The sequence below is a fragment of the Pygocentrus nattereri genome, chromosome 15 (assembly GCF_015220715.1).
Source record: "Pygocentrus nattereri isolate fPygNat1 chromosome 15, fPygNat1.pri, whole genome shotgun sequence".
Classification (NCBI taxonomy): Eukaryota; Metazoa; Chordata; class Actinopteri; order Characiformes; family Serrasalmidae; genus Pygocentrus; species Pygocentrus nattereri.
In genome coordinates, this window is record NC_051225.1 from 9,354,256 (window position 1) to 9,367,254 (window position 12,999).

A 12,999-nucleotide genomic window follows, 5' to 3' on the forward strand; every position below is an offset into this window, starting at 1 on the left:
TGGTTTGAAATATCGGTCAAATGTAAACATCTGTCTGATGCTGATTTTTTTTTTTTATTCAAATATTTGCTGATACCAACATGATTCCATTGTCATTATGCTTCTTTTAAAATTTTTTTAGACTTTTATTCAAGCCAAAGATTTTCTGGAAAGAAGCAACAAAAACAATAACACTGGATGTGCTTCATCACTGATTCAATGATAGTGCAATCTGTAAGTAATTGAGGCAATTGTGCTTCTTTTTATCTCTTTACTCCAGCACGCAGGGTTTGACATTAAATGACTGAGGAGGTTCATTCAAGGGTATTTACTATCTATAATGGGCAAGCCATATAACAATTAAAGCTCTTTTTATACAAGAAATCAGATGATTTTCCACTCAGTTGTTTCATGATCTAGAGTTACAATAGCATCTTGAGTCTATTGTCTCACCAAAGAGGTGAATTCAAGCGCAATAAGTTATGTCATAGGGTGGTCTGTGGAATCTATGGTACATGCTATGCATCATGGGCTGTGCATCCAAATAAGGATGCAAATGCAAAATTCTTTTAATGATAACCGTTATTAGTTGGTGATAAATTGTGGTCTGTCCAACATGCAGTCACAGACACGACCCACAGAAACAACAAGCACAGCATTGCATTTTACATAAACAAGGCTTTTATGTCATGGGACTAACTATATAGGCTAATCATTAGCTAATAAACACATCTGTAGGCTATAGCTGAGGATATATTCCACAGCAGCAATATGATGTTTAAGAAAAGTTATCGTTAATAAAGTTAAGAAAAGTACCGTCATATACATTTTATTGCAAAAAGTATTCAGTCACCCATCCAAATCATGGAATTCAAGTGTTGCTATCACTTCCATGGCCACAGGTGTATAAAATGAAGCCCCCAGACATGCAGACTGCTTCTACAAACATTTATGAAAGACTGGGTCGCTCTCAGGAGCTCAGTGAATTTCCTCGCTACTAAATATTCCACAGTCAGTGTGTTCTTCAGATTAGCTCAGGAACAGCGTAGAGAGCTTCATGGAATGGGTTTCCATGGCCGAGCAGCTGCATCCAAGCCTTACATCACCAAGCGCAATGCAAAGCGTTGGATGCAGTGGTGTAACGCACCCTCACTGGAGCAGTGGAGACGTGTTCTCTGGAGTGACGCTTTTCCATTTGGCAATCTGATGGACGAGTCTGGGTTTGGCGGTTGCCAGGAGAACGGTACTTGTCTAACTGCACTGTGCCAAGTGTCAAGTTTGGTAGAGGGGGGGATTGTGGTGTGGGGTTGTTTTTCAGGAGTTGGGCTTAGTTCCAGCCTTAGTTTCAGTGAAAGGAACTCAATGCTTCAGCAGACCAAGAGATTTTAGACAATTTCATGCTCCCAACTTTGTGGGAACAGTTTGCGGACGGCCCCTTCCTGTTCCAACAAGACAGGGCACCAGTGCACAAAGCAAAGGCATGGATGAGCGAGTTTGGTGTGGAAGAACTTGACTGGCCTGCACAGAGTCCTGAACTTAACTCGAGAGAACACCTTTGGGATGAATTATACTGAATGATACTGCACATGTGCAAGACTGGCGCCAATTTTGACTGAACAGGTTGCACGTTTGGGTTTGCTTGTTTACTGATTGTTATTTTTTGCTCTTTTGTCTTGCTATTCTCTGTATGCACACTGACAAAATGGCGACCACCACTGAACGCGAGCTCCAGACGCTGAGCAGGGAGCTGCTGCAGTTGGATCACCAGATCAGGGCTATCCCAAAGTGGCAGACAGAGCTCCATGAGCGGAAAACCCATTTGGAAGCAGCCGGGGACGCGTCCTACATGGCTGTTTCAAGGCCAAGCCCAGTGGCGACTTCTACTCCACCTGATGGAGCCCGACTACCACGTTTAACACCAGGATTGCCCGTCTTCATGCCTGTGCCGGAGCAGGGAACACCAGCACGGCCAGGAAAAGAGAAGGTTTGAAGCCTTTAGCTTTCCGCCTGCTTGAGTGCCTCGGAGAGAGAGTCAGGAGAGTGTTATTGTAATTGAAGATTCCATAGTGTGATATCTTAAAGTAACTTTTTTTTAAAAAGCTCTGGAAGTAATTTGGCTGTCTATTGTTTTCCAGGTTCCCGGATCTCGGATATTTCTAGCGGTTTCCTGCGGCTCTGAGCAAACACGGGAACGTTGGCACCGTAGTAATACACGCAGGATGAATGACATCCCATCAGAGCGAAGTCCTCAAGGAGCACTTCAGATTACTTCTAGACACCGTTAAGAAGAGAACCAGGGCAAGGGTCATCATCTCAGGACCACTGCCCACATACCAGAGAGGAAACGATGTGTTCAACAGGCTCTATGCGCTGCACTGTTGGCTCCATGGCTGGTGTAAGAACAACAGCGTCAGCTACGTGAACAACTGGAATGTTTTCTGGGAGCGACTGGAGGGTTGGATTACACCTGAGCCACCGCGGGTCTTTTATCTTGTCAGGGAATATCGAGAAAGTACCACACCAGGCCTGCCTGGTCTTAACTGTAGTAGACAATGGACGGGTAAGTAGCATCATCGGCAGACAGGTAAGTGCCTTTAATGATATAGACAATTTCCCCTTAATTGCTACCATTCCTCTCTGTTTCTGCTGTATTAACACAAACTAGTTATGTAGGGAGATTTTGCTCAAAAAACGTCAAACCCAGCGTAATTAAAAAAAAATCAAAGAAAGACATCCGCAGTCAAAACCTTGATCATTTCAATTGCTTAGACCTTAGAGAGACCCCTCCATCACTTCCGTATTTTCTTTCAAATCAATTTAGAGGTAAAGAAGAGAGTACCTGAGAGTTACTTATAAAAAAACATTACATTGACTCAGAAACAGTTGAGAATTTTAAAACTGTTTATAATAGTTCAGCGAATACAGATACGACTCCATTCTGTAATGATCTAGTCTCTGATCGCAGAGTTAGATTACAGGAAAGCCTTGACCTTCTTGCCCCACTAAAAAGGAAGAAAAGCTCTGCTAGTGCATTTAATGATGATTTATCTTCTCAAATCTGTGAAGAGCTTGCATTTCATTTCCAAAATAAAACAGACCTGATACGACACAGTGTAACTCAGCAGACTCAAACAAGCTCCTATAAAATGTTCCAGATAGGCCACCTACATCAGTCATGATATCTTTTTCTGTTATCAACTATGAGGAGCTCACGACTATTATAAACATAGTACATCCACATGTGATCTTGACCCTGTTCCTACATCATTCCTAAAGTTGTTTTTTGATTGTATGCACAATGATGTTTTAACTATTGTAAATTTGTCAACAGGTGTCTTTATAGATGCTTTTAAAACTGCATTGGTGAAGTCTCTGCTAAAAAAAAAAGAGTAGCATAGATCCTTTCATGCTAAATAATTTTAGACCAATTTCAAACCTATCTTTTCTAAGTAAAGTTTTAGAAAAAGTTGTTTTCAAACAACTAAATATGTATCTAATATCACAATTTATATGAGAATTTTCAGTCAGGTTTTCGTTCCAACTTTAGTACATTGACAGCATCGATTTGCATTATGAATGACCTCAGGCTCAGCGCTGATGCACAAAATCCTTCTATTTTGGTTTTATTAGATCTTAGTGCAGCCTTTGATACCGTTGACCACAATATTTTACTCCAACGTCTTGAAAGTTGGGTTGACCTCTCGGGTACAGTTTTAGAATGGTTTAAATCATATTTAAGTAATAGGCATTGCATGGTTTCACTTGGAAATCATTCATCAGAACGATTTGCCGTTTCTTGTGGAGTCCCCCCCAAGGTTCAATCTTGGGCCCTTTGCTTTTCTCTTTGTACATGCTCTAGGTGATGTTATTAGAAAGTATAGTATACATTTTCATAGCTATGCTGATGACAACCAGCTATACATTTCTATTTCTTCTGAAGATCAAGACTCCATAGACAGACTAACCAGCATAGACAGACTAACCAAAATTTTCTACAGTTAAATTATGAAAATACTGAAATACTGAATATATAAATATTGAATATAATAAATATTGAAATACCAACTGATCGTTGGTACAGAAATTCAGATTTTTGAGAAACTTGGTTCTTTAGCTTCTTATACCAAACCTGAAGTACGAAATCTGGGTGTGATCTTGGACTCTGTTTTACCCCGCATGAAAAAAAGCTACTTTAGTGGCTGTGTTATCATTTAAGAAATATTGCTAAAGTGCAGCCTTTTCACTCTTAGAGCAACGCAGAGAAACTTGTTCATGCATTTGTTACAAGCAGACTTGACTACCACACTGCTCTTCTTAATGGACTATATATCCCTTTGATGAAAACTATATATCCCTTATAACTTGTAGAAAATGCAGAAGCTCTTCCTAACAAAAACAAAAAAAGAAAGATCACATCACTCCCATTTTGAAAGAACTGCACTAGCTGCCTGTATCATTCAGGATAGATTTCAAGGTTCTGCTACTCTTTAAAGCTCAAAACAACCCTAAAGCACCTGCTTACATCACAGAGTGTCTGTTTGTTCCAGTACATAATCAAAGATCTGCAGATAGTGGCCTTCTACATATACACTTTGTAAAATGCAGAAAACATGGAAAGGCCTCTTCCAGTTATTACGCTACATAAACTTTATCTTGTAATTTAATCTTCATTTTCTTCTGATTCTAATTAAACACTAATGATCTCTTCTATAACTGATTTATCAACTGTCTGTAAAGCACTTTGAGCTGCCACCAGCATGAAAAGTGCTATATAAATAAAATTATTATTATTATTATTAATAATAATAATAATAATAATAATAATAATTAGAAAGGAGACTGCGAGCCAGGCCTTCTTGCCCAACATCAGCGTCTGACCTCACAAATGCGCTTCTGGAAGAATGGTCAAAAATTCCCATAAACATGCTCCTAAACCTTGTGGAAAGCCTTCCCAGAAGAGTTGAAGCTGTTAAAGCTGCAAAGGGTGGGCCGACATAATATTAAACCCTATGGGTTAAGAATGGGATGTCACTCAAGTTCACATACCTGCGAAGGAAAAGGAGTGAATACTTTTAGAAATATAGTGTAGCTTAAATTCCTACTCGCCACAATTCTGTAAACTACATTTTGGATGGTTTAATCTCCCCTTTATCAACAGAAGAAGTTGTGCAAAACTAACGAGGCTAACACAACACCTGTGCTACCACGCCTTCAAGCATACACCCTAAAAACGGTAATCAATCTGAATGAAAAACCCATTTATTCAAATACCACTTGTTTACTAAAGTCAATTTACTTCTTAACCGAAAGCAAACTTTTATGGACCACTTGGTTCTCTGAAAGTTGGGGAGACCTCGCATGCTGTCCAACAACCTACAGAATGCACTCTATCAGGGTGCTTCTAGGAGTCATTAAACAACGAAAAAAAAAATATCAACTCTCTTTTTTATTTTTACAAAGCAAGCACCCTGTTGTGTGTGAATGGGCCTCCAAGCTCACCTGTCGATTGCTGCGGAAGGTGTACATGTGATAGAGCGCAGGGATGAGTTTCTTATCCTGAGCCGGGTTCAGAATGTTGTTTTGGATTTTGAGTTCATGCACCAGCAGATCCACCAGGAAGCTACCCAGCTGAATGATCAACACATGTTTCCAGGACATGTCGTCACTCAGCAGGGAGGGGCCAGCGCTTCTCTCCGCCTCCAGCCTATTCCATTGTTCCCGTGGCAAGACGCTGCTTGACTGTGACAGCACAGGAAATGACACGATTTTATCCACTGCTTTGTTTGTACAGTACCATTCAACAACCAAGTAACATCTGCACAAGTCATTTAAAAGCTGTTTTTAACAGTCTGAAGATTCTCCTCAAGGGGGCACTATTAGCACTCAAATGGCTTTTTTCACAGAACAAAAGGGAAACGCATGTAAGCATTATCTCATGAATGCACATTTGAAGTTGCAAATTTCATGTATATGAAGTAAAACCGAATTTTTGCTGTTACAAATTGTGCATGTATGAAGTAAACGTTTCATATAAAAAGAAACAGCTGACAGTTAACAGGCTACTCCAACAATATTCAGAGATAGGCTCTACAGAAGGATTCACTTTAAAATTGCAACACACAAACTAAAGAATATGCCACTTGAATGTCTGTTACAAGCTTCAAATGCTTCAAATGTCCTTGTGAAAGTAGAGTTGGCCTAAGTAACACTGACATTGTGTGAGAAGTGAACACCACTGCTAGATATTTTTTCTTTTAAGCCCATTTTCATTGTTACAAATATTTACTTGATTAATCTACCAAATAATGGCTATATTACTTGATTACTTAACATTCGATTGTATAATCAACTGTCGACCACAACATATCAAAATAATAATAAAAAAAATAATTCCAAACTTTTAAAATACAGTGTTGTTGCGATTCATCAAACAGACACTCTTCATGATTGCTCAAGTTTCTGTGGTAAGGACCCCAGAAATCTTTTATATTAACTCTAAAGACTAATTACCATCTACTATAAATATGTTACAACAAAAATCATGATTAATATGATTAATAATCAAGGGGCTGATCTGCAGAAGGCGAGCTCTGTACCTTTGTGTCTTTAGCAAGTAGCTCAGTGTATGAATTGTAGATGCAGGCTAGTTTCTCAACCACCTGGCTGTGACTCTTCTGCTGGATGCAGAAGATGTTGTGGACTGCAGTGCCCAGCTCCCTCGCCATGTTGAGCAGAGAATCTCCGCTGGGCGGTAGTTTGGCCAAACCCTGAGCAGCAACACCAAAGCAATAAAAAAGAAAAAGAAAATGTCCCAGTACTGTTTTGACCTGGGCTCTTTTACTTGTGGCTGGGTAAACACAGATTAATACACATCACACTGCGCTGAATATGGTAATCTAGCCCCATACTTGAAATACATCGTTTGATCTGCATCTTTAACCTTAGCATTTTTTAGTCAGTTGTGTAAAGCTTATTTTAAAGCCACCCAGCTAAGACTGGGCTTGTCCAAAATACATTTATCATTTATGCGGAGTGAATGCAGCATTAGGAGTCTTTCCCAAGTACTCTTACTGGTATAGTGTGGTGCTCTTGCCCAAACACAGTATCAAACCCTAGTCTACCATTTAGAGGGCAGCTACAATTAGCTGGATAGTTGAACTGTTAAGGGTCAGGCTCCAAGCAGCATCTATAGGTATTTTCCCTCTACACAACAAGACCTCCAGCACTAGAAAACCAAAGCTGGGCTTATTCCATCACCACCTGCCCAGTAACAAAGATAATAATAATGATGATTGAGATACATCTGACAACCAGTTTTGCAGTTGCTGGCACTGGCTGAAGACTGAGAACAACAGGACTTAACTATATTCAAGGGTGTTGTTCTATGTGTTTGGTTAATGCTTGCCAACTTAACTGAGGCCAACAACAATGTAGTGAATTCTAGGCAAATATCCACACACCAAGCTCTATTATATCACCAATAAGTGCCTCAGAATAAGGGCTGCAAAGAACAGATATCTTGACGTTGGATTCATGTGAATTAATCGACCAATAAATCAAAGAGTTGGCTAACATGTGGCTTGTAAATGTGAAGAGCTGTTACAATAAAACATATTGCAATCGATCAAACTGAGGTGCTGTTCACCAAGATCTAAATTACCACCACTGAGAAAAATGTGGTGCTTTTGTTTAAGCCTTCACATAATACTGAGCTACTGTATGTAACTAACCCATAATTTAGCAGGCTTAACATTTTAATGCGCTACTTCACTGGACACTATGTTTGAACGGGTTTGCAGGACGATGAACGGCATTTTTTACTAAGTTAACGAAATGAGCTGTATTTTAAGCTAATAATCCAATTATGATTTTATACTACTGAAAACATTGATTCCCAAACTTTACACAGTGACTCAATAGTGAAACTTCGTAGAAGCAGTGTAGGTCAGAGCAGTCGTTCAAGTTGAAACAGGGACAAGCGACACGTTTACGTACCTGCAGCATGATGTTGACGTAATCCTCATCGCGAAGGATGCACAGGAACGGGTAGATGTCTGTCTTCCAGTTCCTCAGTTTGCTTTTGCCTAAAATCAGTTTGCTGTCTCTCAGAGCCCGGAGCAGATTTTTTTGCCAGTGGGCACGTTGCTCTGCTAACAGTTTCCTCTGGAAAGCATCAGAGAACAGAGAATGTTTTCAAAGGACTGAACAGATGCTGCATACAAAAACTTTCTGCTGCAGTTTCTCACTGAAAGCAGCACTTTCAGTCAACAGTAACAGCCACAAAGGATTTGAACAATGGATACATGAAGACAATCAAGACAAATTATGAAGTCATTTTGATTAGACTATTCTGATGGCCCACTGTAGATGCTCATCTTGTTTTTAACTGGCATTCAAATAATAATTAAAAACTTACAGAGACCAAAACAAATGTAATCATTACAACTGTTGTAAACCAGTACACCAAAGTGTACTTGTATCCAGCAGCATTGTTGCAGTGGTGTCTAGAGTGAGTCGCTCTGGGTTAAAAGCTAAGAAAATTCCCTTCTGGTGATGTATGGTTGGAAAAAAAATGAAAAATTACAGGGGAAGGCAGGCAGCTACCATTACTGTTAGGATGTCCAGTGTCTTATGGTAGCCATATAACAGTAGTAACATTCTTCAAATCAACATTACAATGAAGAGAATTAAAATGAACGAGAGAGATGACTTGTCAGATGAGTAGGCCAACAAGCTAAAAGCTAAAGTAAGAAAGGTAGGTACCTGCTTATCTAAACACCTAGACTGGCTTCTTCTGTGTGACTGAATGAGTGAAAAACCTGTCTCTGGCATCCCCTTCATTAAAATAAACATGTTAAATATGATTGTAAAAACATTATTCTCTCTGACAAGCAATGTAAGAGTTAATGCTAGCTTGTTTGTATTTATTAGCCTACAGATGAGCAGCTAAGCTACCAGTCAGAATAGTTTGACACCACAGGGATTACCAATAGTTGTAGAATGCATGCAGGGCACTGTAATGATGAACAAAAATGAATTAAAATGACTTGAACAGCATAATGCAACAAACAACATATTAAGCCTGAATGCCACAAACACATACTACAATCCCAAGCCTGGCATCAAACCAAAAGCAAATCCTGAAACTAACTATGTTTAGTCTAGTTTGTCAACAACTTCAGCATTTGTAGAAACTCTACAGGAGTACATCTAAATAAGCTACCACCATAATTTTTGTCTATATCTGTCAATATATTACATGAAGAGCTGAGAAATAAAATTCGAAAGAACAGATATTTCTCAAAATTGTGCAAGAACGGATGCAAGTCACATTCGTATGTGTAACTGCTGTCATAACGAAACCTCAAAATAGTCTCAGAATGTTTTCTTTTCTTCTTCTGTTAAAAAAATAAAATTTTAATGCACATTAAAAGTTCTCATTACATAAAAGTGATTATTTCGATTTAAATCCAGGTCATTTTGGCCCATTTCTGTTTGTCCTTCATTATGAAATATTCACACAACATAAAGGTACCATTTTCAAATTCTATTATATGACAAATGGTCTAGATATAACAAAAACAATAAAGACTGTAGAGCAATATATGCTAAAGCTCTCGTCCGTCAGACAGTGATAGATTTGGAGAGGTACATGTCATGAGTGGCTATCTGAGCGAAAGTGGGTTAGCCGTTCATCAGGGGGTTGTTCTCTCCCTCAGTCCAGCAGAGCGAGCAGATGACACAGCGCTGATAGGCTGGCCTCAGCGTCCAAAGGTGACATATTAGAAGGCATTAGTATTCTATTCAGTGCTGGTGTAAATGCTGCAGGGCCACCAGGGACCCCCTGACCTCTCCGATCTGAGACCACAAGCAGAAGAGCAGACCAAGTAAATGCCACTGCAGAGAGCATTATGGTACCTGCAGTAATGACCGTTGTCTCCAGACTAAAATATTTCAAACAAACATCTGAGGTGATGCAGACAGTTTAAAGAAACATTTAAAACAAAGACTTTGCTGCAAATCATGCATGAAAACTCATGGGTCTCAAAGGAATGAGAGTTCTTGGCTAAGCGACTTCAAAACTCTATTAGCTCTTAGGCGAGGGCAGGATTGTGACATATACAGTAAAGAAGAAGCTTGACTGGCTTAACTAAAGCTAACAACCTACCAAACTTGGCTAATCAATGCCGACAAGTGAGAGTCTTAGTCTTGTGAGGCTGGCTGTGATCTAGTAATGAGAATCCATGTCTAGGCCAACTTGTTTAAGTCTGGGTGCTGGATTGCTTGAGCCCCTACATGCACGGGCCCAAACTCTTCAACAGTACAATCAATAACACAAGCAAAACTACCTAGTTATCACTGTTGCTGGCTAAAAGAACTGTTTTTTCTCTTGTAAGAGGCCATTTTAACGCATAATCTCTGCACATGACACACTGCTACATGCATAATTAAAGTTTTCTGCTGTGCTAAAACGCATTAAATCTACAGGCTAATGACAGCCTTCTGTGTGTCAGACACTGTACAGGAGCTTTCACCTTCAAGAGGCATTGGCTTGGCCTTACAAATCACATGCTCGGTTTATTCCCACCCTAATGAGTCTATGGCTTGTCTTGGTTTGCCAACTAACCCATATAGTGGTTGGTATAGCCTAGTGGTTCAGACCTCTGCCTTCTACGCTGTAGACTAGGGTTCAATCCCCTGCCTGGGTAAGCACCCTACACTCTGCCAATAAGAGTCCTAGGGCAAGACTCCCAACACTACCTTTGCCGAACTGTATTTAAAAAAAAAAAAAAACCCTCAGACTGTAAGTCACTGGGATAAGAGTGTCTGCCAAATGCTGTAAATGTAAATGAATCAGTACATGGTGAACACAAATTAGTGGCTAGTCCCTGGTAGTAGGAATATCAAGACACTGACGACTCAATTATGTGTCAGATGGATGCAGAAACAGTGCACAACTAGAAGTACCAAAAGAGTGCAGCACTCCGTACAGTGCTTTGACACTTTTTGCATTCCAATAGTTAATGCGGAAGCACGTGAAGTCACATAGGATGTAATAATTGGTTTCCTTAGCAAGCAAAATGCATTTGGACTGGATATATTTGGGCCAATACTTTTAAAGAAATAAGGAAAAAAACGTCATCCGTTTCATCAGTTTGTGCCTTCAGAATTCCATGCAGAAGCTTCCACAGAAGGAGCAGTTTCTGTACAATGTTTTCCTGCATCTGAATGAGGCTACCATGGAAAAAGCCTAGTAAAGCGAGGCAGTGGTGTGAACATGTTTTAGTTAAATCAACTAGTTAAAATAAAGGGAAAACTGTGAACTTGATTACTTCAAACCACATACCATTCGGATAGTGTTTTCCTTGACAGGCTTCATGGTCTCCACAGAGTCTATGGTGATGGTGTTGGCCTGCTCCAGAGCAAGCTGACGCTTGAAGCGGTCCTGCAGGTCTGCCAGACTGAAGTCCAGTTTAGGATATCTGACATCTTCTCTCTGAAATGCACAAGACTAGAGGTCAGGAAGATGAGGAAATTAGTTGTGCTTTAGTTGTACATTAGCCTTGATTTCCAGACATCACCATCATAACTTTGAATCTAGTGATGAAATGAAGTTGAAAATGTGTGCACCAACAGAATGCAACTTCCTCAACAACAGAAAATGATCCGCCATCTAAGGCACTAAATTCCATTATTTTTAGCTATGATTTGTAAACATAATGGCGTTAATGTGCTAGCGAGGGCTTTCCTTTCTGCTTCTCATGTCTGTGTATGCATCAGGATAGCGTGTTTTCAAGTGGTATCTCAGGTATTGGAGAGGTTTTTTTGAGGTTGTATCCCCTCTTAAGACTCAGCAGAGTCTGAACAGAGGTTATGAATCTCTTTTCTATCTTCACTCAGAAAAACTGTGAAATACGTAGCTTCATGTGGCCAATATTGATCTGCTGCTGAAGCCGTCTGCACTAAACTCATTTTCATTACCATTGACATTATTTATAAAGCCTTAGATTTGACAAAAGTCTCATCAAAATATTCAGGCGAAAACCAGTGCCATTTTGACCAAATTTCCTTAATGGAAACGATTCCGGTCAATGGGAATTGTACTTCTGGGTTTTATGTTGTGGTTTACTCTTTAGACAGCAAAATAGCATTTGTGCCATACAAAAACCTTCTAACTCAGAAACAGTACATTTAAACAAGATGGGAAAAACTTTAACATTGTTAAAAACAACATTTGTTAATGTAATGAGATTTTATTTTATTGATGAGAGGATTTTTGGACCATTTGCTATAGCACAAAAGAGAGGTTCCTTATTACAGCAACTATGTACAACTGGCTGAACAGACATTTTAGAGGAAGCAGAATCTTGTTCAGCCTATTCAGGTTATTCAGCCTATTAAAACATCAAAAAGCAAGCTGGTTAATTGTTTATTGCCCATCAAATGCTGACATCTAAACTAAACAGCATGCACTGCCTTGAACTTTGCTGTCAGTAGAAGTGTGTTTTATCAAGTGTGTGTGTGTGTGTGTGTGTGTGTGTGTGTGTGTGTGTGTGTGGAGATTAAAGCAGTTGGTAAAACAGTGCCAGCCTGTTGACAGAAGAAGAGTTCTGCTCAGGTCACAGTGATAACTTGTGAAAAGTAACATTTACATCAATTGATCTCTATAATGGAAAAACAATTTGCACCTTTTTTTAAATAAAAGAGTTTAAGTTTAGTATGTAAACACTGTTTCAAAAGTTACCCTGACTCAGTCCATCAAGTCCGAATCTGTAGATAAAGCTGTAAAAAATAAAAACAAGCCCATTTTGAATTCACCGTCACAAAGCAGCACATTTCCATATGACGAGCTATTTAGCCTACAGCAGTTTAGCCCTGTCTATCCATGCTGAAGTTATAAAAAGTGTTTCAGCCTGGTCTGCTTATTGAATGAAGCACAGTACAGGGCAGCCAATCAGAAAGAGGTCATACATTACATACATCAGCCTTAATGGTGCAGTAACAAAAAAAGACAGCTTA

General features: G+C 39.5%; 1 protein-coding gene across 1 annotated transcript in view; it reads right to left on the reverse strand.

Moving 5' to 3' along the window:
• polrmt (polymerase (RNA) mitochondrial (DNA directed)) overlaps positions 1–12,999 on the reverse strand; it is an 89,636-nt gene that overhangs the window by 55,515 nt on the left and 21,122 nt on the right. The window contains exons 6-9 of the mRNA XM_017701394.2: positions 11,327–11,476; positions 7,975–8,142; positions 6,576–6,746; positions 5,479–5,718 (exon numbers count right to left, since the gene is read on the reverse strand). Of these exons, the coding sequence (XP_017556883.2) occupies positions 5,479–5,718; positions 6,576–6,746; positions 7,975–8,142; positions 11,327–11,476 (729 nt within the window). The remainder of the gene's footprint in view (positions 1–5,478; positions 5,719–6,575; positions 6,747–7,974; positions 8,143–11,326; positions 11,477–12,999) is intronic.